Source organism: Thamnophis elegans, chromosome 5 (assembly GCF_009769535.1).
Source record: "Thamnophis elegans isolate rThaEle1 chromosome 5, rThaEle1.pri, whole genome shotgun sequence".
Lineage (NCBI taxonomy): Eukaryota > Metazoa > Chordata > Lepidosauria > Squamata > Colubridae > Thamnophis > Thamnophis elegans.
In genome coordinates this window covers 50,270,886-50,295,103 of record NC_045545.1, presented here as the reverse complement: position 1 = coordinate 50,295,103, position 24,218 = coordinate 50,270,886, and the positions used below count along the sequence as shown (strand labels likewise).

Below are 24,218 nucleotides of genomic sequence, written 5' to 3'. Positions count from 1 at the left end.
TCTTTAATAATGCTGTTCCACCATTTCTTTGATATTAGTGTAAATCTTGTCCCACAGCAAACTGATTACAGCAAGTTGACAGTGGTGAGTTACTGTGATGAGTTGGCCATGGCAAATTGTCATAGACCCTTCTTAATCATTGGGAGTAAATCCTGTTAAACACACTGCTAGGATTTATTTACATTAAAAATCCATATTTTTATTCTTAGTATGTGCAACTGTTTAAAAAATGGTAGAGCTTAAAAAATCTTTTTAAAAGAGTTCCCCCATACAATGTATTTACAAAAAATTTTCGTTGAATCAGTAATTGCAGTGAAACATGCTTTGTCAGGCTGGGGAAAACCACCAGGGGTGTCAAACTGACTTTGTTACGGCGGCGTCACTGACATATTGGGACTTTCCCCCCCCTTTGCTAAACCAGTGTGCGTGGCCAGAACATGACGCATCCGGCCCATAGGCCCAGGAGTTTGACAGCTGTGATCTAGATAATGTCTCAATTACATTATTAAAGTAAGTACTTTTCCAAAAGTTGGAAGTACTTTCTGAATTTTATTAGCAATGGCCTATTTTTCCTTAAGTGGCATTTTACTAAATTTATCACTTATGCTTGTAATGATATTTTCATATTTAATAGTGTTATTAATTATAGAAGAAAATAACACTTCTAATATTTTAATCACACTGCAATCTGAATAGCAAGAAAAAAACAAGTCCAATTTGTTCTGATCACAAAAGAATTTGTAAAAACATGAAATCATTTACTTCAAATGAATGGGGTAAATTCTCTTTTCCTAAAAATTCAGCTTAAGGTACAGTGTGATCCAGGAATTTTGGAAAGACAAGTAAACTCCATTGAATTGCTTCACACTTTCTGTTCAGAGAAGATTGATTAGCATTGTACTGTGCATTTCACATTGAAATATATGATACCATGTTGGATAAAATACAATTTTTCTGTCCAGGCTATATATTCTACTTTCTTTTTTTTTTAAAGCAAACATTAGGAAAGACTAAATGTTCCAAATTATATACCTTTCAAAAATTCCAATTTGGTCTGCAGTTCTAAAATGCTGTGTAGAAATTGCATTCCAGTTAAAACTTTGCATCCCATTTCAATTCATGCTTAGCAAATACTATTGACTTGGACTTCAGCAAACTAGTATGTTTAAGGTGGAGTCACACAGCCCCAACCCTAGGTAGAGATGGAAAGAGCAAAGCAACCTGAAAAATTCAGTGGATTTAGACTACAGCTTAGCTTTGAATAATGCAACATTTTCTGTGCCTCTAAGAAAGCTACAGAAGTTTAAGAATTTAAGAATCTCCCAGAATTAACTACTAGTTTATCCTGCAAAGTACTTTTCATTTTCAGGTCTAGAAATATGGGTAGAAAAGCTAATTCTTTTTGAGATTAAAATATTACGTCATGCAACCGTATTATTTTGGCTACAAGGTTTTCGTCTACCAAATAATCCACAATTGAGTGTTCTAACCATTTTAATCAGTTCCATGCCTTTGTTTTTAATAGGTATCTACTGCTCAGTTAAATATATAAATATCATCATTATATTTTCACATTACCAAAAAAACAACAACCCAGCTAATTTGTCTGTGGCTGGGAATTTATCTGGGAATTCTTAAAAGTCAAATTGGTGTTGAAAATCCTAGCAGCAGTGCCTATTCCACTTTTCCTTTAAAGGGAAAGAAGGAAGGTATTGTGAGAAGTACAGGAGACAATGAAAAATGTGTGCATTTGGGACCTATCGTTCTTTTGTCCAAACATTGTGAAGATAGTTATGACTACTACCCAAAATAAATAAAGAATGAAAAGGAGAAAAGTAAGATTTGAGATCTGGCAGCAGCTTCATTAATTCTCTTTATTCTTTGACCTCATTCTCAAAGGAATTAAAGTTCTGATTTGTCTGAATCAAAGCACAAAGAGGAACACTCATTTTTCTTAAGCCAATTTCTATTTCAGTGTTTCAGCTTAACCACATACTGTAAAGTTATTGTTTTGGAATTAAGTGCTGGGATCAAGTATAAACACAAAAGAAAGGGGCAATGGCTGAGCAAAGTTTCACAATTGTATAATGGAATATTTCCAAGGATACAAGCCTAAAGGAGATGAGGTCCTACCGAAAAGTCAAATAGCACTGTACACGTCAAAGCTTGTAACTGAACAACCAAGTAGGAGATAGTGTCCATACACTTAGCAGTACAATATTATTTCATGAATTACAGCAGGCAGTAATACAATAAATATTGTAGTAGATGATGCTTTTAAAACAATCTTCTGTGTCCAGCAAGCTTGCTGGATACAACTGTTTTCTTCTTTCCGATTATATAACATGCATTTTGATGGCAGAATACCATATCCCAGTGATGGCGAACCAATGGCATGCGTGTCACAGGTGGCATGCAGAGTCCTCTCTGTAGGCACGCAAGCAGTCTCTCCAGCTGAGCTCCACCGCACATGCGCCTCCTGCCAGCCAGCTGATTTTTGGTTCTCTGCCGTGCATGTAGGGGAAGGGGCACATGCAGGAGACACGTACACATGTGTAAGATTGGTGGGGGGGTCTGGAGTGCATGCATGGGGGTGGGAGGAGTGCAGGGGGTTACAGCGTGGCCCTCCTGCAGCCTGTTTTTGCTCCCAGGAGGCTGCAGACAGGCCTACTAAGCCCAAAATGCCTCCCCCCATAGCCCATTTTTTCTCCCAGGCAACTGCAGGGAAGCGCACTAAGCCCAAAATGGGGCACAGGGGGTCACACGTGCATGCATGGAGAGAACAAGGGTGCAGGTGCATGCACATGCACACGCTTTCAGCTCGTAACAATAAAAAGGTTAGCCATCACTGCCATATCCTATCTGGGTCATGTGAGCAATCTGTAGTCTGATTCTGTGTGGCCCATAAAACCTCACCACTTTTTATAGTTAATAAAACAACACTTATTACCATTGAGAAATGACCACTTTCATTAGGATTGGATGTATACTGAAAAGTCTCTTTTCTCTACCATCACCACAATTCTTGATAAAAATTACTGCTTCTTGACTATTAATTAGGCAACAAGGAAACATGTTTTTTTTTACATTAATCACTAGTGGTAAGAACTAGTTTAAAATCCCTTCCTGATCTTGTTAGGATTCCTGGGGGCAGGAAAATCTATACTTAATTTTCAAAATTTACTAAATCTATAGGACTAAAAGAGGAATTGAATAGTACAGCTGAAGATGTTACCAGTACTGAAAACAGAAAAACAATTTTAATTTTTTAAAAATACATATACCAAACCTATTATATCTTCAGAGTGAAAGAAAATAAAACATTCCACAGAACCAATTTAATATACCTCCAAGTTCAATGTAGATTTTTACCTTTCTATTTAGACTCTTGCTAAGATTTAGAATAACTCTGGTATATTGGGGGGAGGGAGGAATAGCAATAGCAATAGCAGTTAGACTTATATACCGCTTCATAGCGTTTTCAGCTCCCATAATGCTATTGCTTGTCCCCATTGCTATATATCTTGGAACTTCCGCTGATAATCCCATCTAGAGGACATTTCATTGCTTTCATACTGATACTTCTCTAGGACAGTGTTTCTCAACCTTGGCAACTTTAAGATATATAGACTTCAACTCCTAGCATTCTGAGAGTTGGTCCATCCATCTTAAAGTTGTTGAATTGAGAAACACTGCTCTAGGATATGGAGTAGCTGTGATCCCTTTCTGGACATTCACCCCTAAATACATACATTATAAAATTCTGAAATGATAAAAGTTCTTGTTGCTGAAATCCAATAAAAGTCTGATATTAAATATTTTCTAATCCAAAAGTTGCCATTCCATTAATATGTACCAGAAATGAAAAAGTTCCAAATGATAAGACAAACCCCATCTCAGATGAGTTGATTTCTTAAAGCTTATCACAGATCCATTTGTTTAAAAAGTGTCAGGCAAAAATGTTGCTTCATCATCTGCTCTTGTCAGTTATCAATATCTACTGACTAGCAGTGAACAATTCTTAAAAATTCTCTCCAGGTCCAATTTACTTCATGGTCATCTGACTCCTGAACTGCAGGCCCCTGTAGAATCTGTTGCTGTCCAATGACTTTTGTTTCTACATCATTCTTCACTCCTGTTAAGTGTTCAAGGTAAAATCTCAACATCCATTTTTCAGTTTAGCTTCTTGGTGAACTGGTGTAGTTATCATACTTTCCAGGCTCTGCTACATTTCCAACTAGAAAAGAAAACGATAGTACATTATTTTCAAACATTCAAATTGGTTTGAACCTGCAGTTAGAGGAGTGATAAAGAATACAAGCAGGAATTTCCTTAACTTCCTTAACTCTAAGGAAGAAAAATGATTTTTGATTCCATACCTTTTGCTTTGAAAACTCTCTCAATTTTCAAAATAATTTGTACAACACTCTTGTACTACTTTCAGAAAAGTGTGAAATGTGGGCCAATAATGCTTTCAAGAATTTCATTGTATTCTTTAGTAGACAAAAACTGAATCTGGGAGTTGCTTGGTTGAGGAGATCAGATGATGAACACATGAAGCAAAAAATGACTCAGGTCTATATATTCAAATACAGTATATTCCATGTAATAGAATTGCATGTGGTGAGGAGATAAATGCATGGGGCCATTTAAAGTGTTGCTCAAATGGATTCTTGTAAAATACATCTGCTCAAAGAATTTATATAATACATAAGGTAAGAGGCAAAAACACACCAGAAGCAAATAACCCCTTCACATAGCAATGATTGCTTAATATAGTGGCTGCAATTTGTTTTAAAATAATAACTATCTTAAAGAAAGGATGGAAGTGGTGAGTGACTCCTTTTTTCATCAGTCCTGCAATGCAATAAGAACCATTTGCCTTTTCCAAATGAGCTGGCATTTTCTTTTCTTTAAAAAGATAAATTTAGCTGTAGGCTTCTACCTTGTCCTAGAGTTAGTCTGTGGTGTCAACTGGCTCTTAAAGTAGGGATGTGGAAGCAGCTTGATTTTGGAAGAAAGAAATATAACAAAAAAGAACTAAATGTGCTAAATTTATTTTAAATAAAAACACTGAATGCCAAATTAACAGTTACTGGCTTTGCTTTATATGAATTATTTAAAATGACAAGAGCTGCTGCTTATTAGTGGTTATTATTGGAACTCTTATATGCAGAAGTAGAAGTAAGGCAAGGAGGAAGCAAAGAAAAAAACATACTGAATAATGTGGAAATATAAAAAGTGCAGTGTGGGGAAATACTATAAAAGATATATTTGGGGAACACAATATATAGATGTATCATTCAGTTTTAATAATATTTTGCATGCCTATATGCAAATCAGTTCACCTATTCTAATGTCTTTCAGTGTATGGAAACTCAATTTCATCACTCAGACAAAATGGCTATGTTCTATAGGTATATGTTCTATATAATTCAATAAATTCTATAATTTATTGAACGTATCATGGCTTAACATGATGTGTGAACCCGGTTGGCAAGCATGTGTCAAGCTTCCTTTAAACTGCGGGGGGAAACTGGGAAACTTTCAGATTCGGGTTAATGTCAGGGTTCCAAATAGCATCCAAAAGTAAAGTCCAAGGCAAAGTATTGCTCAAAGTTCCAATTTATTAAGAGAGCCATGTTGGCACAACTGGAAAAAACTGAATCTGAAAGCTTCCCAATTTTCCCCACTCAGTTGAAAGTTCAAGATCTTGCCCCCACACCCACAAGTCCATCACATGGTCCAATCTTCCACTGCCATGCTGGCAGTTCCACCCATCCAGTTGCGATCAGGTACAGAGGTGCAAAGACAAAGGATTACCTTGGCTTTCTAGAAAGAATTTTGTTATGGCTACTTAGCATCTAACTCCGTACAATCCCCACTCCCATTTTCCCACAATAGAAAATGCATAGTAGAATAATAGAAAGTGTGGCAGGCCAAAGAGTCTGCCACAAGAAGATCCAAAAGAAAAGATGGCTGCAGGCCTGACAGCATGTTTAGAATATGGGTAAATCTAACTCGGTGAACTTTATTATATGGAGATTTTATAGAATCCTGATTTTGAGGGGACCTCTGAGGTCTTATAGCCATCTTTATGTCCTTAGCAACTTACTCCCCTTGTTCACTGTCTTATCATCCCCCTATCCTAAGCTACAAAGTATAAATATCTGAGGACCCATAAGTCTTGTCTTCTGCAGGTTAAAGATTATCAATTCCTTAAACCTTCCTCACTGAACTTGAGTTCCAATTCTCTTGTTATCTTGGTAGTCTTCCTCTGAATTTGAAGCAGTGAGTCAATGTCTTGTGCCCAGAACTAGGTGTATGATTCCAAACGCAGAACGGGGGAATATACTACTTTCCTAGGATTTGAAATTTGTGCTCCCGATAATCCATCCCAAAAATGCCATCTGCCTTTTCAGCAGATGCATTGCACCACTGGCTCATGTCCCACTAAAAATCTGAATTCAGGTAAACTCCAGTGATCTAACTAATTTATAGATGAAAGTCCTGAGACCTCCTCTAAATATCCAAGCTATCTTCCTAATACTGCAGGCCTTTTTGAAACCAGATAATGCATCTTTAAAACTAAAGCCTCATTTGTAATAATATTATGGCTTAAATATTATGTTCTTAGTACTGTGACCAGTAACTGTAAATATTTGAACTCTCAAGCAATTGTTTTAACAGCTTTTGGAGTATGCTAGCTCCAAAAATCTGCTACCTAGATCTGTCGCTATACTGTGTGCTTCAAAGCGTTATTAAGTTGATTCACTTTTCACCAAGCGAAAATAACAGAATATTTTTATGCAGAAATTAACAGCTGAAGCAAAACCTAATTATCAAATAATTAATTACCATATTTTTTGGAGTATAAGATGCACCTTTTTCCCTCAAAAAAGAGGCTGAAAATCTAGGTGCGTCTTATACACTGAATACAGCATTTCTTGCATCCCCAAACCCCGCCCCTTCACCAAAATGGCAGTGCAGAGCTTTTAGGAGGCTTATAGAGTGCTCCTGGGGGCTGGAGAGGGCAGAAATGAGTGAAAAAATGGGCCATTTTTTGCTCAATTTTGCCCCCCCCCACAGCCCCCAGGAACACTCAATAAGCCTCCTATAGGCTATGCATGCCCTTTTTTTTACATAAAACGGGCTGTTTTTTGCTTGTTTTTGCCCCCACCCCCCCAGGAGCACTCTACAAGCCTCCTAAAGGCTATTCATGCCCTTTGGGGGGGGGGGTTGTTCGTGAAAAACGGGCCATTTTTGGGAGGTATACAGAGTGCAAAAACTTTTTTTTTCATTTGCCTCTTCAAAATCTTGTGTCTTATATTCTGATGCGTCTTATACTCTGAAAAATACTGTATAATTATGCCTTTTAGGTGGCTTTCTATTCAAAAAGTTAAATGAACTATCAGTTTGCTTTTATCAAGCCAAATTAAACATGTAATCTTTACATGTGTTAAAAGGAAGATGAAGCAGCACAAAGATTTTATCCTTGAAATACTAGGGAGACACAGTTGATGGTATGTGTCCTCCTGCTTGGATATTTTTATATTTGTCAGAACTTGATCTACCTCATATTAAAAGCAATATCATATATAGTTTTATATGCAGATATTCCTTAACTTATGAACTTAGTTGAGCCTGGAAATGTAAAAATGTTGTTACCTAATAGAAATTTTAGAGTAATTCACGCTATACCCAATTTTAGATGGCAGATAATACTGTCAACTTGTGACTTAATTATGAAGGTATTATATTAGTCTGAATATATTATTAAAAAGTCATGATTGTTAAACACTTTATGGTTATATTGCTTAATGCGTAAGTATTTTATGTTTAGGTTTTTTGATATCCTATCCATGATTGAGACAGGAACTCCAAATGGTATGTGTCTACCTTAATAGCAACATGAGTACCATTCAGTGGTGGATTCCGCTCCCCATCACTACTGGTACTCTGCGCACGGGGCCAGGCGTCCTAGGTATGCATGTGTGCTGTGCACGCATGCACACTCCACCGCCCCTGCGACACCCACCTGCTCATCGGAGGTCGCGCAGGTGCTGCACACTGTGTGAGCGTGTGCAATTGGCCGGTTGCATTAAAAACAAGTATGGAACACAGGTGGGTGGGCCAAACGAGCCACCGTATCGGTACAGTGGCCGCTGCTTCTGGCTACTACCGGTACAGCCATACCGGGCTGTACAGGCCAGAATCCACCACTGCTACCATTAGCTTATTGCTAGCACTGCCAAGTGCTGATCATAGACAAGCAATCTTGAGATACTAGTGTCCCAGAAGTTACTATTTTTACCTGAAAAACGTCCCATGGGTATAGCAGCTACATTTAAAAGATTTCTTTCTACTACTATGTCCAAGTTAAATATTTTCAAGATCTCTACATAAGATGTATCCCAGTTCCAACAGCGATAACCACAGTGATAGCATTTGTACCAGAATATAGGCTTAGTTCATGGTCAGTCAAAATGTTTTAACAAGCCTCTAATTCATACTTCAACTGCAATCCAATAATTTCATCTTTTTTCTTTAAAATGCCACAAAATTCTTAACATGTCTACTACTAAAGCTAAGATTAAGAAAATGTTATGTGAGAGTTGTAGGTAGATAAGGTAGTGAAATTCTTGGAAAATTCTGGGAGAATAATCCTCTATTGCAATTGTTTCCACTGATCTGCCTTGGATACCCCAGCTCAAGAATACCTCCTCCCATTGTCCTTCATACTTGCTCTACACCATCCTGAGAAACAAGAGCTGCTGCCGATGGCATGGAATCTTCCTGCACTTCATCTTCCATCTTCATAGAAACAATACAATGACTTTTCAATGGAGGTCTGCTGTTATTCACTATGGTATCTGAGAGAACAAAGAAAGAAAAATTGGTAGAAGAAATCCAACTAAGAGAGACCATTCAAATGGCTCTGTGGCAGAGAAAATTGAACACAAGGTGAAAACAAAAGCTGTGTGCCAGTAAATTGGAGAGTGAAAAGAATTGCAAGGTTACTCACCTTCCAACTGACGTTCATAGAGAGCTTGCTCACTATCATCCATGGCTTCCAGCTCCCCATGCACGGTACGTTTATGCATTGCCAAAGTAGAAGTTTGCCGATAGGTTTTGCCACAGGTGTTGCAAGTGTATGGTTTGCAATGTGTGTGAACTACATGGTGTTTGTAGAGACTAGAATATTCTGTGAAGCATTTTCCACAGCCTGGTACCATGCATGCATATGGCTTCTCCCCTGGAACAGAATTAGGATTCACAGTGAGATCAACTTTTTATTCATGGTGTAAAGGTTGAAGTTACTGCTGGAATAAAACCAATTTAACATAATGGGATTCCTTTCCAAGTAAATATGCATGAGATTTCATTTTAGGATAATTGTGAACGTAAACTACATGCTACACTGCTGATTTATAACCCAAACCCTACAAGTGAGAGATGGCTGTTTTGTCACATACAAGCCAGATTATTCTAGCTACTTTTCTGGCTAGATTTGGAAAACATTTTGCCTTTTAAGGAACAAAGGAAAAAGTCAGTGGGAAAAGAATGGGGCTAGCCATAATTCCTTGCAGCCTCTGAAAAATATCTGAAATCACCAAAAAGCTGGAAAACTTCTGGAAAGGAAGCAGAGGACCTTTGCTTCAGGAATCCCGCTGAAATATGTAACATAACTAGGAATTTAAGCTAACTTTCAGACTTTTCAGTACTGTGCTAAGTCTTATTTTCTTTATCTTTGTATATAGTAAGTATAGAATTGGGGCTGCTTTCAGCCTTTATTCTCCTTTGAATTTCCTTGTGATCTTCTTGGAGCACTGTTGAAATTCTTTAAACTTTTGCATTTTGACCTTTTAATCTGTAGAAAAGTGAAAGAGCCATGTCTTGCACACTGAGTTTAGAGTAAGGTGTTCAATAAGAAAGGTACTGACATTAGAAATTATCCAATTGTTATTTCAAAGTAAGACTCAGGGGCAGCAGCACTAAGTTCAACATATAGCTATAGTTACTTTAAGCGGCCAAGGGAGGAAAGGGAAGTTGGAGGGGGTAGATGGGGTGTATGGAGGATGGAAGTGTCAGGTGGGGTTGTGAATGATGAGTTGTGTTTTCTTTTTTAATTTTTTTTAATTTTTTTTTATTTTTTTTAATTTTTTTTTCTTATAGCAAATACCCTGTATATAAGTGATTGTAAAATGGAATGTGAAAATGAATAAAATATATTAAAAAAAAAAAAAGCGGCCAAGGGAAAAAAGTCAGATCCATCTCCAATAGCCGTACCTTATTAATTTAACAATCTATTGTTTTTTGTGGTCATCTCACAGGATAAACAAGATCAGCATCATTCTTTATGAGCTGAATCAATAAATGAGTCCTTGGAGAGATTTATGTTGGCTGGCCCTACCCAACTGCAAATAACTCCGTGTGGCTCACAATATAACAAAGAAAACAACATATAACACAATTCAAAAGCATAACCAGCAAAAAACCCCACAATTAAGCAGTCAAAAAATCAAGACAGTTAAAGATATTGTCTAAAGTTTACCTGTATGGATCCTCATGTGATTTTTGTAGTTGGTGGCACTAGTGAAACCCCTTCCACAGTTGGGCTCTGAGCACATATATGGTCGCTCTCCTGTGTGTGTTCGTATATGGACCTTGCGTATATTGGAGGTGGTGAAAGAGCGGCCACAGCCTTCAAAGGGGCACCGGAAGGGCCGCTCACCTTGATGGGGAGACCGGACACAAGAATCCTTAGTTAATCATTAAAAGCCATAGAAAATTCAAGGTAAGATTATTTCATTTCCTTTTTCGTACTATGGTTAGTCTTTAGCTTAAAACTACAATTGGGACCAAAATTTCTGTTCATAAACATGGGACTTTTTAAGTGAGTCACATTCAATTTTATGGACCTTTTTTGCCACGGCTGTTAAGTGAATCCATCTTCCCCCATTGACTTTCCTTATCGGAATCCAGCTGAGGTCACAAATGGCTGAGTGCCGTGAACCTCACAAATGGCGACCACATCACCCAGCATGCTCAACTATCGTAAATGCATGTAGGTTGTCAAGCACCCAAATTTTGATCATGTGACTGTGGGGATGCTATGACAGTCATGTGCAAAGACTGGTCATAAGTTATCTTTTTTAGTGCTTCTGTAACTCTGTTTAGTTGATAAGTTGAGGACTAGCCTATGACAATCGTTTTTGATCTCACTTTATTTTTAGTTTAATTTTGCACAGCTGAATATTAAAATGCACATGAACCTAGATTAGCTGAACAACGTATACCAGCGGTTCTCAACCTGAGGGTTGCGACCCCTTTGGGGGTCGAACAACCCTTTCACAGGGGTCACCTAAGACACGGGCGCACGCTGCCCTCTTCTGACAGTCGCCTGGTTAAAAAGCCATCCCCCGTGGCATTTTTCCCTGGGGGGCTCTGCAGAACATCCCAAGACAGATGCCACATCTGCCCTCTTCGGGACTGGTCCTCTTCAGAAGGACAAGGCCCCACTGGTCCCCTTCGTGTTCCTTGCCTTCCAGCCATGGCCCCACACATTGGAAAACATAGGCGCGTGCATGCCCCCCACAATTACAGCCCGGAGCAGGACCAAAGCCCCTCTCTAAACTGGCCCTTTCTCCCTCGGAGGGCTTCGTGGGGAAGCTTCTGCAGAAGCCCGGATGAGTAAGAACAAGTTCCCACCGTTACAAAGTCTCTGAGGCTGTAATTGTATGGGGTGTGTGCACACGCCTATGTTTTTCACAGCGTGGAGCCACGGCGAGGCTCTGGACAGCCAGTGATGACTCCCGAGCCCATCTGTGGGGGGTGGGATTTCCCTCGCGTTCCTCGTCTTCCCAGATGGGCTCCTGAGTCATAGCCGGCCACGCAGAGTGAGGCTCCACACCGTGGAAAGCATAGGTGCGCGCACTCACACCCCGTGCACAATTACAGCCTCGAAGTCTTAGTTAACGGCGGGAACTTGTTCTCACTGGCCCGGGCTTCTGCAGAAGCTTCCCTCCAAAGCCCTCCGAGTTGGGAAAGGATCTTTGGTCCTGCTCCGGGCTGTAATTGCATTGGGGGGGGGGGGTGCCTATGTTTTCTATGGTGTTGGGCCGCGGCCGGAAGATGAATGCGAGGGGGACCAGGGGGGCCTCGGCCTTCTGAAGAGGACCTGTCCCCGAAGAAGGGAGATGTCATGGCATCAGTCTTGGGATGTTCTGCGGAGCCCCCCAGGGAAAAATGCCGCTGCCAGGTACTTTTAACCATATATTTTGGTCCTATGACTGCGGAATGCTGCAAAATATCATAAATGCAGGCCAGTTGTTGAGTGTTTCAAATGTGATTGGAACACTCAACAAGGTGACAACAGTATGTGTGTCTGTGTGTGTGTGTGTGTGAGAGAGAGAGAGACAGAGAGACAGAGAGGGAGGGAATCAGAGAGAGATGGACAGACATACAGAGAGAGAGAGAGAGACAGAGTGAGTGATTGAGTGAGTGACAGACAGACACACACACACAGAGAGAAACAGAGAGAGGGAGATAGAGACACACACACAGACTGAGAAACACACACACACACACACAGAGTGACAGAGATGGGGGAGGGAGGAGAGAGACAGAGTGATACAGAGAGAGAGAGAGACAGATAGAGACAGAGAGGGAGAGAGAGAGAGAGACAAAGAGCAAGAAAGGAAGAAAGAAAAAAGAAAGAAAGAAAAAGAAAGAGAACATGACCACAATTGAGCCCAAAATGTTGGTTGCTAAGCAAGAGCGCCGTTAAGTGAGTTTCACCACATTTTGTGCAACTGTGCAATGAGCTGGATGCGCCGAACAGTGCTCTGCTATTTCACATTGCGAAGTGTCGCAAAATGTAACAATGTAGTTTACTGTTGTTATACTAAGACTGTTACTCATGCTACATCATGCTTCAAGACAAAATTTCATTTATTTGTAATTAGAAATAAATATCAATATATAATTACATATTGTTTTTGTGATTAATCACTATGCTTTAATTAGGTTCAATTTGTAATAGTGAAAACACATCCTGCATATCAGATCTTTACATTACGATTCATGACAGAAGCAAAATTACAGTTATGAACTAGCAATGAAAATAATTTTATGGTTGGGGGTCACCACAACATGAGGAACTGTATTAAAGGGTCACGGCATTGGGAAGTTGAGAACCACTGACGTAGACTGTCAAAATATTATTCTTAGAAAACTGTAACTCAAACAGTGCTTCACTAGTTACTCTAACCACCAAGACTGAGAGTAAGGCTGAAGAACATTTGCCCATCGGTGCCTTATTTTAAAGAATGACTGTGATTAGTGGGACCATATTTAGAAACTACTGATATGTTCACACAGATTTTTTATATTCTCTACTCTCAGTGCTACCTTGTTTTGGATCAGCCACTCACACATAATTTCTGGAAATGAAACTGCATACAAGTTAGGCCCCATATCCTCCCTCTTTAATTAGTTACTAAAAACAAGCCCTTATGCCAATACCATCTCTCTATCTGCCTCATCCTGAGTTCTGTTAAGTATTTGATGTCTTTTCACCCCATCACACATTTACTTTTAAATCTGGGAATCAGCTGAGATGCAAGAGGGCAGGGAACATTCTAAGTATATGCTTTGAAAAAATGTAAGATTTAAAGAATTAAAATAAATAACATCATCAGTAATAATACAACTACTTTTTTGCACATTTTATAGCCTCATTTCTTATGTTCTTCCAAAACTTCAGATTCTGCTAGCCCTAAATTAAAACAATAATCCCCACAGGACATACCAGTATGTGTTCGGATATGTTTCTGGAGATCTCCAGAAGTCTTGAAGGCTTTCGTGCATAAATCTTCTTGGCATTTGTATGGCTTCTCACCAGTATGGGTTCTCATATGGCTCTTTAGACTGTATCCTGTTAGGGTAAAACCTGTGTTCTAAGCACAATCACAAGGCAGTGCACAAAACATAGCAACCTAAAACTGTAACTATGTATAGTAGCTCTGAAGACAAAGATAATCAGAGCTACACCTTTAGCTTGAATTTATACTTTTTTCATGACTCTTTATAGCTCAACGGCTTGTGGATTTCTAAAGTACATCTTCATTCTCAGTCATGAGTAATTCCATCAGAGCAACACAATTACATTGTTTCTAAAGGCTTCACAGTAAATACCTTACCTGTAGCAAAAGTTTTCCCACAGCTTGTAAAATCACACTGGTATGGACGATCGCCTGTATGGACACGCTCATGAACCTTCAGCAAAACAAAGGAAAAAGCCCAGTCTTAGGCCAATGAGAACAGAAGAGGCTGGCACTCATATTTTTCCTTGTAGTGCTATCAGAAGTAGTTCTTCAGTTCTATTCTGTTATGGTGTTTGACTTTTTGGTTTTCCTTGCAACAATGAATTTCTACTTTTAAAGTTTCAACATGGATGGGAAGGATTTAAGGAGTCCATACTATAAACAAATACATAAGATATGTGTATTTTAATATTTGCTAATTTAAATCAATTCATTAAATTCAACCCGGCCTGCTAATTTCTATTTCAGTCAATTTGAAATGAAAGTAGAATATAGTATTACATAAAATGTAATGTTTTCAAAATCCAAGGAGCATTTGCACATAATTATCAATTTTATTTACTCCCGATTCAAAAGTTGTATTTTTTTTCTTCATCTCAATCATCTCTGATTTTTAGCAACAGCCTGGACAAGTTCCTGCAGTTTTCTTGGTAAGAAGATGGCAAAGTACTTTTTCAGAAGTGGTTTGCCATTGCCTCCTTCCCAGGGCTAAAAGAAATTGACTGGCTCAAGTCACCTAGTTGGCTTTGTGTCTAACGTGGGAATAGAACTCAAGATATTCTGATTTCTAACCTAATGGCTTAACTATTACATTAATGGCTTTAAATATTGTATAATGTTCTGAAAATAGTTTTGTTCAACTAGCTATCATAAGGTAAGGAGACAGGTCAATTAGCAAGGTTTACATTTATTTTTAAAATTACAAATATTGAAATACATTAAAAAACCAGTTTGAGATCATCTGATGCAGTCGTTATGGTGCTGGATAGGAACTAGGAGACCATGGGTTTTGGTCCTCCTTTGGATATTGAAGCTGGCTAGGTGACTTTGGGCCAATCATTCTCTCTCTTAGCCCAACCCACCTCACAAGGTTATTGTGAGAAAAATAGCAGAGAGGGCATTAAGTACACTACCTTGAATTGTACAAAATAGATTTAATAAATATACTGAAAGGCTAAGTATTTTCAAGTAAAACTAATATAGAAAGTGGACAAATAACTTGTAATCCTACTAATGCTTTATGTCAAATGTATTGTACTAAGTAAACTAAGAGCAAACCTTCAGCAAAATATTATAGCTGTCTTCAACCACTTATTTCCTGTCTCTCCTCTCATCATTATCAGATAAACTGCAGGCGTACATGTTCTGTTGGTGATGACATTCATGATTTCCTGTTAGATAAGTTTCTCTCGTAGTGCCATTATGTATTTAGGGTGAATTGTGGGAGACAAAGAGCAATTACCTTCAAATGGTGGGATGTGGTAAAGAGGCGGCTACACCCACTGTATCTACAACAATAAGCTTTGTCAGGAGTTCGTGGTCCATTTCCAGTGCTCTGCACTTCTTCCTTCTGGAAGTCTTCCTGGGGAAAAAAAATCAAAATCAAAACCCGAATGATGCCTGCAATGTCTAAAGTAGGTAGGCCTGGATTTTAAAATTTTATTTAAAGCCATTTTTGTAGAAAGGCAAGAAGAAAAGTTTTCACTAAATGTATTTCATATTTATTTTTTATTCTTATGAGAATACATATGTGTACAAAGTTATCTTCCACCTTTGCATTGAGGTAGGTCTTTATGCTAGTTTATGTGGGAAATTGCATTCACACATAATTGTAAACCAAGATTTTAAACTATAGTTTGTTGTATAAGCTGTAGTGGCTTGATCTGCACATTATGTCAAATCATAATGAGTAATTTTGTAGATTCCATAAAAGCAAAGTGCACTTATAATTTAATATTAGTGCATGTTATGTACAATATTCAATAATATTCATTACAATTTTGTTATATACATTATTACCCTTCATTATATACATTATTATATTCATTATTACCCTTCAGATCTTTGGGGAATATAGCTCCCAGACTTCCTGCTCAACAATCAGCTTACCGGTGTAATATACACAATTTTCTAAGCAAGCTGATAATCAAAATTAAGATAAAAGAAACATGTTGTGAATAAGGCGTAAGGCTGACCCAAATGTTGTTGCTGTCTGACGTTTGATGGAATCATACATTTTCTGAAGGGTAGGATATACAGTTTGGGATGTTCTTCAATTCAGTCTTGATTAAGACTGTTATTAATCTTGTGATTTTTTTCAAACACAATAGATTGTGTTGTGTTTGTCATTCTGACTAGAATAGTGAGAGTTGAATTACCTATATAGAATGAAACAATATAGAATGGAAATCCTTTTGGTCAAATTAAGCTTTGTATTGCTGGCACACTATATGAAGATACTAAAAATGGAAAGATTCTTTCCATTAGCAGGAAATTACATGTGGCATGGGTATGTTATCACCAAGGTTAGCAAGCTAATGCACATCTTCTCCATTTTGCTAAAACGTTTGCAAGAAGACTTTGACTGTCCAAAGCCAAGATGATATGAATAGTTATTGTTAAGAAGTAGACATTAAGTAAGTTGTGTTGGGGTACTACATTTCTTTAACTCAAATGTGTGATTTCCTGGGACTATTGATTGCCATAAGACCCTTTTCTAAGGAGACATTAATGGTATAGCTAACATGCCCATGTTCTCTCCAAAGTTCCTTTGTTCCTTTATTCCTTTAAATCTGAATAACAGCACAACCCTAATCAATATCTATGGGCCAATCTGGTGATGGCCAGAACAGATGAAAGACTGTCACTTAAAACACAAAAGGAGCAAATGATTTAGAGTACAAATTCATGAATCCAACAAGAAGAAAAAGAGTTCTGTTACATTTCTGTAAAAATAAGAAAAGGAGGAAGAACATAACAGTTTTGAAGGAAGGTTGTATTCTGATCTTCTGGAATGGAGTTGGTAAAGAGTCATTTGGCTGAGTTGGGCGGCTATAGAAAATGAATAAATAAATAAATACAATGCAGGGAAGTGAGGGTTTAGGTTAAAAAGTCTAGGTTTAAGTAAACATGTTACAGATAAAGTGTATGTCTTGTACAGGTACTCAACATATGACCACAATTGAGCTTAAAATTTCGGTCATTAAGTGAGCATTTGTTAAGTGAGTTTTGCCTCATTTTACAACCTTTCGCCACAGTTGTTAAATGAAACAGAACTGCAGTTAATAAGTTGATAACCTGGTTAAATGAATCTGGATCTCATCAGTTCTCATCAGTACACACACATATTGTTCTAATTACCAGCAGCTATCAAAGTTCTTACTTAGATGGCAGCTTTTATCCTTACAGCTCACATGGAGAGCTCAACAACTTTTTTTGTAGTGGTGGACCATGCTGTATATATCTAAAAATGTAATTCTCTGAATCATGTTATGCTTTAGAATCTTCATAGAAAAAGCAGAGTATTCTCACCTTGCTGGTGTAATCCTTCAAAGTGGTACCAGTATCTAAATCAAAAGCATCATCTTTCTTCCCTACTGCCAATTCCTCCAACCCTACATCTGCTTCCACTGCCAAGATAGTGTCATCCATTGTCGTGGGAACAGGGCGGTGTATGAAAGCTGTGGATCCATCTTCCAGCTGGATGGCCTCCAAGGTGTTGGGGTCAAAACCCTCTGAAGTGGACCACAAACACTGTAGTACCACATGTCAGCTCTAATCACCAAGTATTGTTCATCCCTTGATCATTTACAGCTAATAAAATCTAAGGGTTAAGTAATAGTAAAATCTATACTTTAGAACTCAAAAGTTACATATCAAAAGATCTTGCAATTCACAATCAAAGATGGATGGAATCAAAAGACCGTGTTGCTTTGATGGAGCAGACCATCTGGAACTATTCTATCCATTCGTGATTTGGTTGAGAAGCAATTGAAGAATAGTATTGGTTTTTTTTAATCAATGAGTAGTTTATCAATTATGGCTGTAAAAATTAATTAGAAAAAAATGAAACAGCCATATTTCCAATGTTCCAAACCACAGAACAGAAAAATAAAGAGGCCATGCACTCTCCCTTTCATCTCTGAACTTCCTGGTTAATTTAAACCATGGTTTACCCATATCTTACCCACCAAATTGTGGTTTTTCAGTGAATCAAGAAAAAATTCTCAAAGAGAAGAAGGGCATGGAATACAAAACATCTTACTACTGATATAGGCCACCCAGAAGATCTAGAGTAAAAGTAATCAACACAAATAAATGTTTTATCCAGGAGTGTGCTTTTTTCTTTTTCTTTTTTCTTTTAGAAAAGCAATACACAATGGCACCTATAATCCTTCTGCTTAGGGGCTTTTTATGGATAATTTATTGAAAACAAGAGTCAAAAACTGAGAGCTACCTTTGGGAGTATGATGTATAAAAGCCATGGTACCATCTTCCAGTGTAACAGGCTGACCATCTTCAAATGTGATTGATTCTATGGAATGAATCAGAATATACACAGGCACACATGTGAGCTCAAAGAAATCAGCTTGCCCAGTTTTTTTTTCATGCAACACAACACAACACAAATAAAGAGTTCATCTTTCTTTGTGGTGTGTGTGTGAGGGGGGGAGAGAAACAACTCTGTTATTCTATTCTATAACTGGTGTCTCCAGCCACTTTAGCTAGGAGACACATCTAGAATTGAAACTAATAGCATTTTCATTAGTTGCCATGGAGGGCATGGCTAGCCACTTAAAGCACAAACTGATGAACCTCTTCCTCACCACTCCTGTTAAGTCCCTAAGTTGCTCCCCATGTGTCTGCTTATCATTGTCTTTTTTTCCCTAAGCATATGCATACACAGTTGTACCCACTCACCACTTCTATCTCCTAAGAATGCTTTAATATTTACTTTTATTTCTTAGAAATAAAGTCAATGCTGGTGTTTTTCTTGTAGCCTGCTATCTTTTGCTTTAAATATAAATTTCTAAAAAGATAAAATGAGATCTTCTAAAACAATAAATCAGTGTGACAAACTGCTTGTTAGGAATACCAAGTGGTGGTTGGAGTAGTTGAGCAATTATGTTACTTTTACTGCGTTGCGTTCTAGAGATGCTATACTCCATGCCCATCTTAATTTCCAACTTCCTCAAATTTGCTGAGTTTGAAAACCTCCAGTATTGGTTCTGCTAGTATATAAAAAGGTACTGGTAGGAGCCACATTGGAACTTAATGCAGGAACAAGACACCTATGGAACTCCAGATGATGCTAAATTACAATTTGTAGCAATCCTAGTATAATAACTTTAGGAAGGCCACAAGTTCCTCATATGGCTTTATAGAGACCAAGAGAGGTACATCATCAATTTTACTTCACCTTTCTGCAGGGTTACTTGTTGGAAAAAAGCTGTGGATCCATCTTCAAGTTCAATCACTTGTCCATCAACTAATTTCTCTTCTGAAACAAGAATTTTGAAACAATTTTCAATTTTCTTGGAAGCAAGATTAATTTTTTTAGCTACATAGCCATTAAAACTTATTAAGTAACATGAAGTGGAATCTTGTATGTTATATGTTAGAATTATTTCTTCTGAAACATATTATCAGCTTTACATATGGGATCCAGAATACTAAATTGATAGGCAGCATTAGTAGAGTTCTTGTTTTCTGCATTTACCTTTATCAATAAATATATTTTTCCATATACAGAAGTAGGTAAAGAAGACTCTAATACCACTTAAAATATATGAAAATGTACTCGTGTGCCAGGTTTGCAATCAGTAATTAAAACTTATAATAGTTTAAACATGGGAATGAAATTAATTTTTTCCTTGGTAGATTGAAAAGCATGTTAGAAAATTTCTTATTTATTAGGGGATGGGAAGGAAGCCCAAGCCTTGCAGGGGAGAGAAGCAGGCCCAAAAGGCTGTGAAGAATCCTAGGGGTAGGAACTGGAACCCAGGAGGTGGGAGAGGCCTGGGCCCAGTAGTCCTGGGATTGTGTTAGGCCTCCCCCAGCCCTGAAGCACCCTATCCTCCACTTAATGACCTGTGTGCTTATATGGCTAGTGCATCAGGGAGAGCAGGAGTGGGGGTTGTTAAGAGAGGCTATCTCATTTAATGGTCATCACCACTTAGGATTATAATAGGCAGGCTCTATTAAGTTTGAAAGTTGAAGACTACCCTTACTATTAAAATTGAATACATATAAAGCACATATAATTAATGAAATATTTATCCAAGTTACATTGCCTATCACTCTCCCTTGTAATGCTTTGATCCTAGGGTTTCTGCTTTGTCCCAGTCTCACTGACCACAGCTGCCACAACTGACTCACCATCTGCCTCCTGCTGAACAAAAGCTGTTGTCCCATCAGAAAGGGTCATCGCCTGTAGACTCAAGCTCTCCATTTTGTTCTGGTAGCAGCTCCTTAGTCATCTATTCAACACTTAAAGATGTTCCCACTGATAGAGCTGTAATAAAAAAGGATAACAAGACCAACCAAATGGAAACAGCAATGCATCTTGGCTATGCAACAAACAACAACAAAAAAGAACTGTTGTCTTTTTGCCCTGCTATTGTATTCCTCAGAGGCACTGACAGCCAATGTTAGATACTGGATAAGACGAGTCTTCTTTTATTACACAGAACTACTCTTACTAGAATATTTGAACAAAACCAAGATGAGAAAAGTAAAGATACTTTACCTTACATGACCAATCAGGGGTTTCATGCTTTATAACAAGCAAAGAACTTTCACAGATCACCAAGCTGAATATTAAGCAACCCAGGTATAAAGGTAGCTTGTCCTAAGCCTATGCTTTATAGATAGTCCTCAAGTTATGACCACAACTGAGCGCAAAAGTTATGTTGCTTAATGAAACATTTGGTGAGTTTTATAACTTTTATAATGTTTTTTTATTTATATGAATTTTATAACTTTTCTTACCAGTTATTAAGTGAATTATTGCAATTATTAAATCAATAACATTTAAGTAAATCTGGATTTTCCATTGACTTTGTCAGAAGGTTACACAAGGTAATCAAATGACCCTGGCACACTGCAACCATAATAAATATGAACTACCTGCCAAGCATCTGAATTTTGATCTTGCGACCATGGGGATGCTGTAATGGTTGTATGTATGAAAAATGATCATAACTCACTTTTTTCAGTGCCGTTGTAACTTTGAACAGTCACTAAATGAACTGTTGTAAGTCGGAGACTACATGCACTTCTTTTTAAACCTGCAGAGAGGAAAGTTCAGAGTGTGAATAATTTTTATAGAAAATGTCTTTGGCATAGAAACATAAAATTGGAAAAAGCCAATTAGGCCAACAAACCTAAATTGAAACACCCTTAAGTAATGGCTATCTGGCCTCTATTAACATATCCAGCAAAGATTTTAGTTTCCATTGGTTGGTTCTATTGTCAAACTTTTTTGCATGTGATGTTGCTCCAGGAATAAGATAAGTGATTTCATATTTATTTCCCTTTAGTCTTGTGTTCTCCAAACTATCAAGCACCCCTCTTCACAATCTATTCCAGTGATGTAAACAGATTTTTTCCCCTAGTTTCAAAATCAGGTTCGTGACTGTCTTTCATTACATTAATAACACAATGGCAGGTATACATATTTAGTTAACAAAAATGGTAAGGTATCGCCAGTCCCAGTTTCCAAAATAGAAGTGGTGTGGTATTATCTTCTTCAAACATACAAATGAACACTTTGTGTAAAAAATTCTAGAATGGGATGAGGTGGAGGTGGGAAGTTTTAGAAATCAGAAAATTTGGATCCAATTTTTCTATTTGATTTCTGGTTATACTCTGATTATATTTATTACATTCTTGTCTCATCTTTATGGGATTATTGTGGGATAACCTAACCCTAACCCTTTATTACTTTATTAATAACCCAAGGTGATGAGCATACCTAATACAACTTCCTCTTATTTTCCCCACAACAAACACCCTGTGAGTTGATAGGTGCCCAGGTTTTCAGCAAGATTTTTTCCAGTTCTGCCAACTGAAATGGAGATACGAAAAAGTGAATCTTCTTCATGCAACAGTTAAACAAATCACATACCATAGCACAGAGAAAGAGTTTAATGAGCACAGTAATTAGCTTCAAGTAATAGATTGGCAAACCTAAGCATATAAATTGTGTCATTTTTAGAAGAAACCTGCATTTATATGTTGGGCTTTCATATTCTATAATTTTTCTAGTATTGCAGAAAGCAGGTTTCCTGGAAAAAAAGGGGGAAATAATAACATTGTAATTTTTAGCAATTATGTTACATTTTGTCCAATAAACATCTAGCTCACTTTTTTCTATGCAGAGTAGTTGAGTCTCAGCAGGCTTTCAGATAACATTTTCAGTTTTACCCAAAGTGGGGCAGGAATTCTGCTCTCAAAGTATAGGATCTATCACTGAGGTGCCATCCTTCTCATTTTTACATAAAAAGTGGATTCTCTAAATGTAGGAATCAATTTTTTTCTGATGTTCTGTTTGAACAACTAAAATAGCTTTGTGCCTTTTAAAATATATCATTTCATTTTTATTTTCTAATTTAAAATACAATAAAAATCAAAAACATTAGAAATAATCCAAGTTTTCATTTTTAAAATAAGCCCTGTGAGAGAGAGAAAACGGAACCAGGTGGATTTGGAGAGAACTATTTATGTAAAGGAAATTTCTGAATAATGAACAGGAATTTAGAGCACATCATTCTGTGGCTAATAGAATACAATAGCTTGAAGTATGTACCAAAAATAGCCCTGAAAACCTGAACCAAAGTTGAAGAATTTAATAATGTTCACACAAAACCTAAACCAGTGCTTCCCAAATCTGTGTAAATTATCCCAAATTGAGTAAAAGTGTTTTCTTTGGTCAATGAGTTTGTGTGTCGCTTACCCAATCACAATAGGAACATTTGACTCATTTTATTTACATTAGCTTTCTGATAAGTGATTTTGGATAAGGAAGGAAAATATTTCGGAAGCCCTGAAACTGTCATGCATTCCTTAACCATGGTTGATTGGATTCACACATTAAGTTGCAAAGCACACTAACTACCACCAACAGCTTGTTCACACAATGAACAAGTCAGCCCTATTTTGTAATATTTGAACCGAGAAGCATGTAAGCTGCTTTCCTCAAGTGATGCTATCAGGACCAGGCAGTTTCCACCAAAAACTTTCCTCTGCTGGACAAGTTTTAGAAGGATTCCATGAAGAACTGTTTTCTTCTGGTTGATTGGATGGATCCAACCAACCAGCAAAGTCTTTTCTCAAGATCACCGGGCGTTGATGTCGAAGGATTACAGGCCACTGCATTTCTGCTCAAGGTGATGGGCTAAGAAAGCACTGCCCGACCAGACAAAAACTGGCAACTCTTGGCAACCAAAGCAGCTTCCCCTCCCACTCAAGACAATCCCACTCTGCTTTGTGCCCGCCGATTACAAGCTCTGGAAGCCGGACTTGGCAGGGTTTTGAAACGCCAAGAGGGGAAACAACAACAACAACCCCAAGCTAGCATCTCAAAGTGAAAGGTCGCGCAGCACAAAGCACCCCGCTGCTAAAGAGGGGCTTGGAGGATCTCTCCTCTTCCTCTTCCAAAATAACAAAAAATTCAAAAAGTGTCCGCGGAGGAGAAGGGGAAAGAAATCCGCCAACGACCCCCTCCCCAATAGCTAGGGCTGTGCATCTTTCCTCATCCCCGCCTCCCTATCGGCACCGACCTGTGGAGGGCCGAGTCCGCCGCCTGACCGCCATGCACCGGGTTTCGCTACAGCTCCCGGCCCCGCGGTCTGTATGCCGCCGCCTAAAGCCCGCCTTCTTCGACTGTTCGTTGTCTTCTATCCAGGTTCCGGGGTTCCGGAAAGTTTCCGGAAAAGGAAAGCAGAGGCCGCTGTTCATGGCAGGAGCCGCATTTCCCGTCATGCGCAGAAGCCGCAGCGAAGCCTCTTGCCCTTTCGCCGGGGCAATAGCCAGCGTTCCAACCAGATTAAGTCTGGCTTCCACTTCTGGATTTCCGCATCCGGATCACATTGCTAAAATTCGTAATCT

General features: G+C 38.2%; 1 protein-coding gene across 4 annotated transcripts; it reads right to left on the bottom strand.

Annotated features, from left to right (window-relative positions):
* Positions 1-1,860: 1,860 nt before the first annotated feature.
* Positions 1,861-23,978, bottom strand: ZNF76 (zinc finger protein 76). Of its 4 annotated transcripts, none has more exons than XM_032218165.1 (14): positions 23,891-23,978; positions 22,084-22,176; positions 21,317-21,397; positions 20,487-20,622; positions 19,528-19,608; positions 18,565-18,642; positions 17,640-17,842; positions 15,571-15,690; positions 14,205-14,280; positions 13,814-13,939; positions 10,556-10,735; positions 9,026-9,256; positions 8,721-8,873; positions 1,861-4,237 (listed from the first exon to the last, which is right to left on the bottom strand). In XM_032218165.1, the coding sequence occupies exons 4-13, from the start codon at positions 20,557-20,559 to the stop codon at positions 8,737-8,739; spliced, it is 1,305 nt and encodes a 434-aa protein (XP_032074056.1). In that variant the 5' UTR covers positions 20,560-20,622; positions 21,317-21,397; positions 22,084-22,176; positions 23,891-23,978; the 3' UTR covers positions 1,861-4,237; positions 8,721-8,736. The 4 variants fall into 4 exon arrangements, with proteins under 4 accessions (XP_032074056.1, XP_032074053.1, XP_032074055.1 ...); XM_032218162.1 differs by having other exon boundaries at positions 8,743-8,873; XM_032218164.1 differs by having other exon boundaries at positions 8,743-8,873; positions 20,487-20,613.
* Positions 23,979-24,218: the final 240 nt, after the last annotated feature.

Bases quoted from the DNA above. Each gene is read 5' to 3' on its own strand.
- ZNF76 (XM_032218162.1), bottom strand. From the start codon at position 20,559: ATGGAGAGCTTGAGTCTACAGGCGATGACCCTTTCTGATGGGACAACA. The intron at 17,843-18,564 runs GTAGCTCTCAGT...GGTCCACTTCAG, and splicing joins TATACATCATACTCCCAAAG to AGGGTTTTGACCCCAACACC. The intron at 13,940-14,204 runs GTAAGGTATTTA...TTACCCTAACAG, and splicing joins TGGGAAAACTTTTGCTACAG to GATACAGTCTAAAGAGCCAT.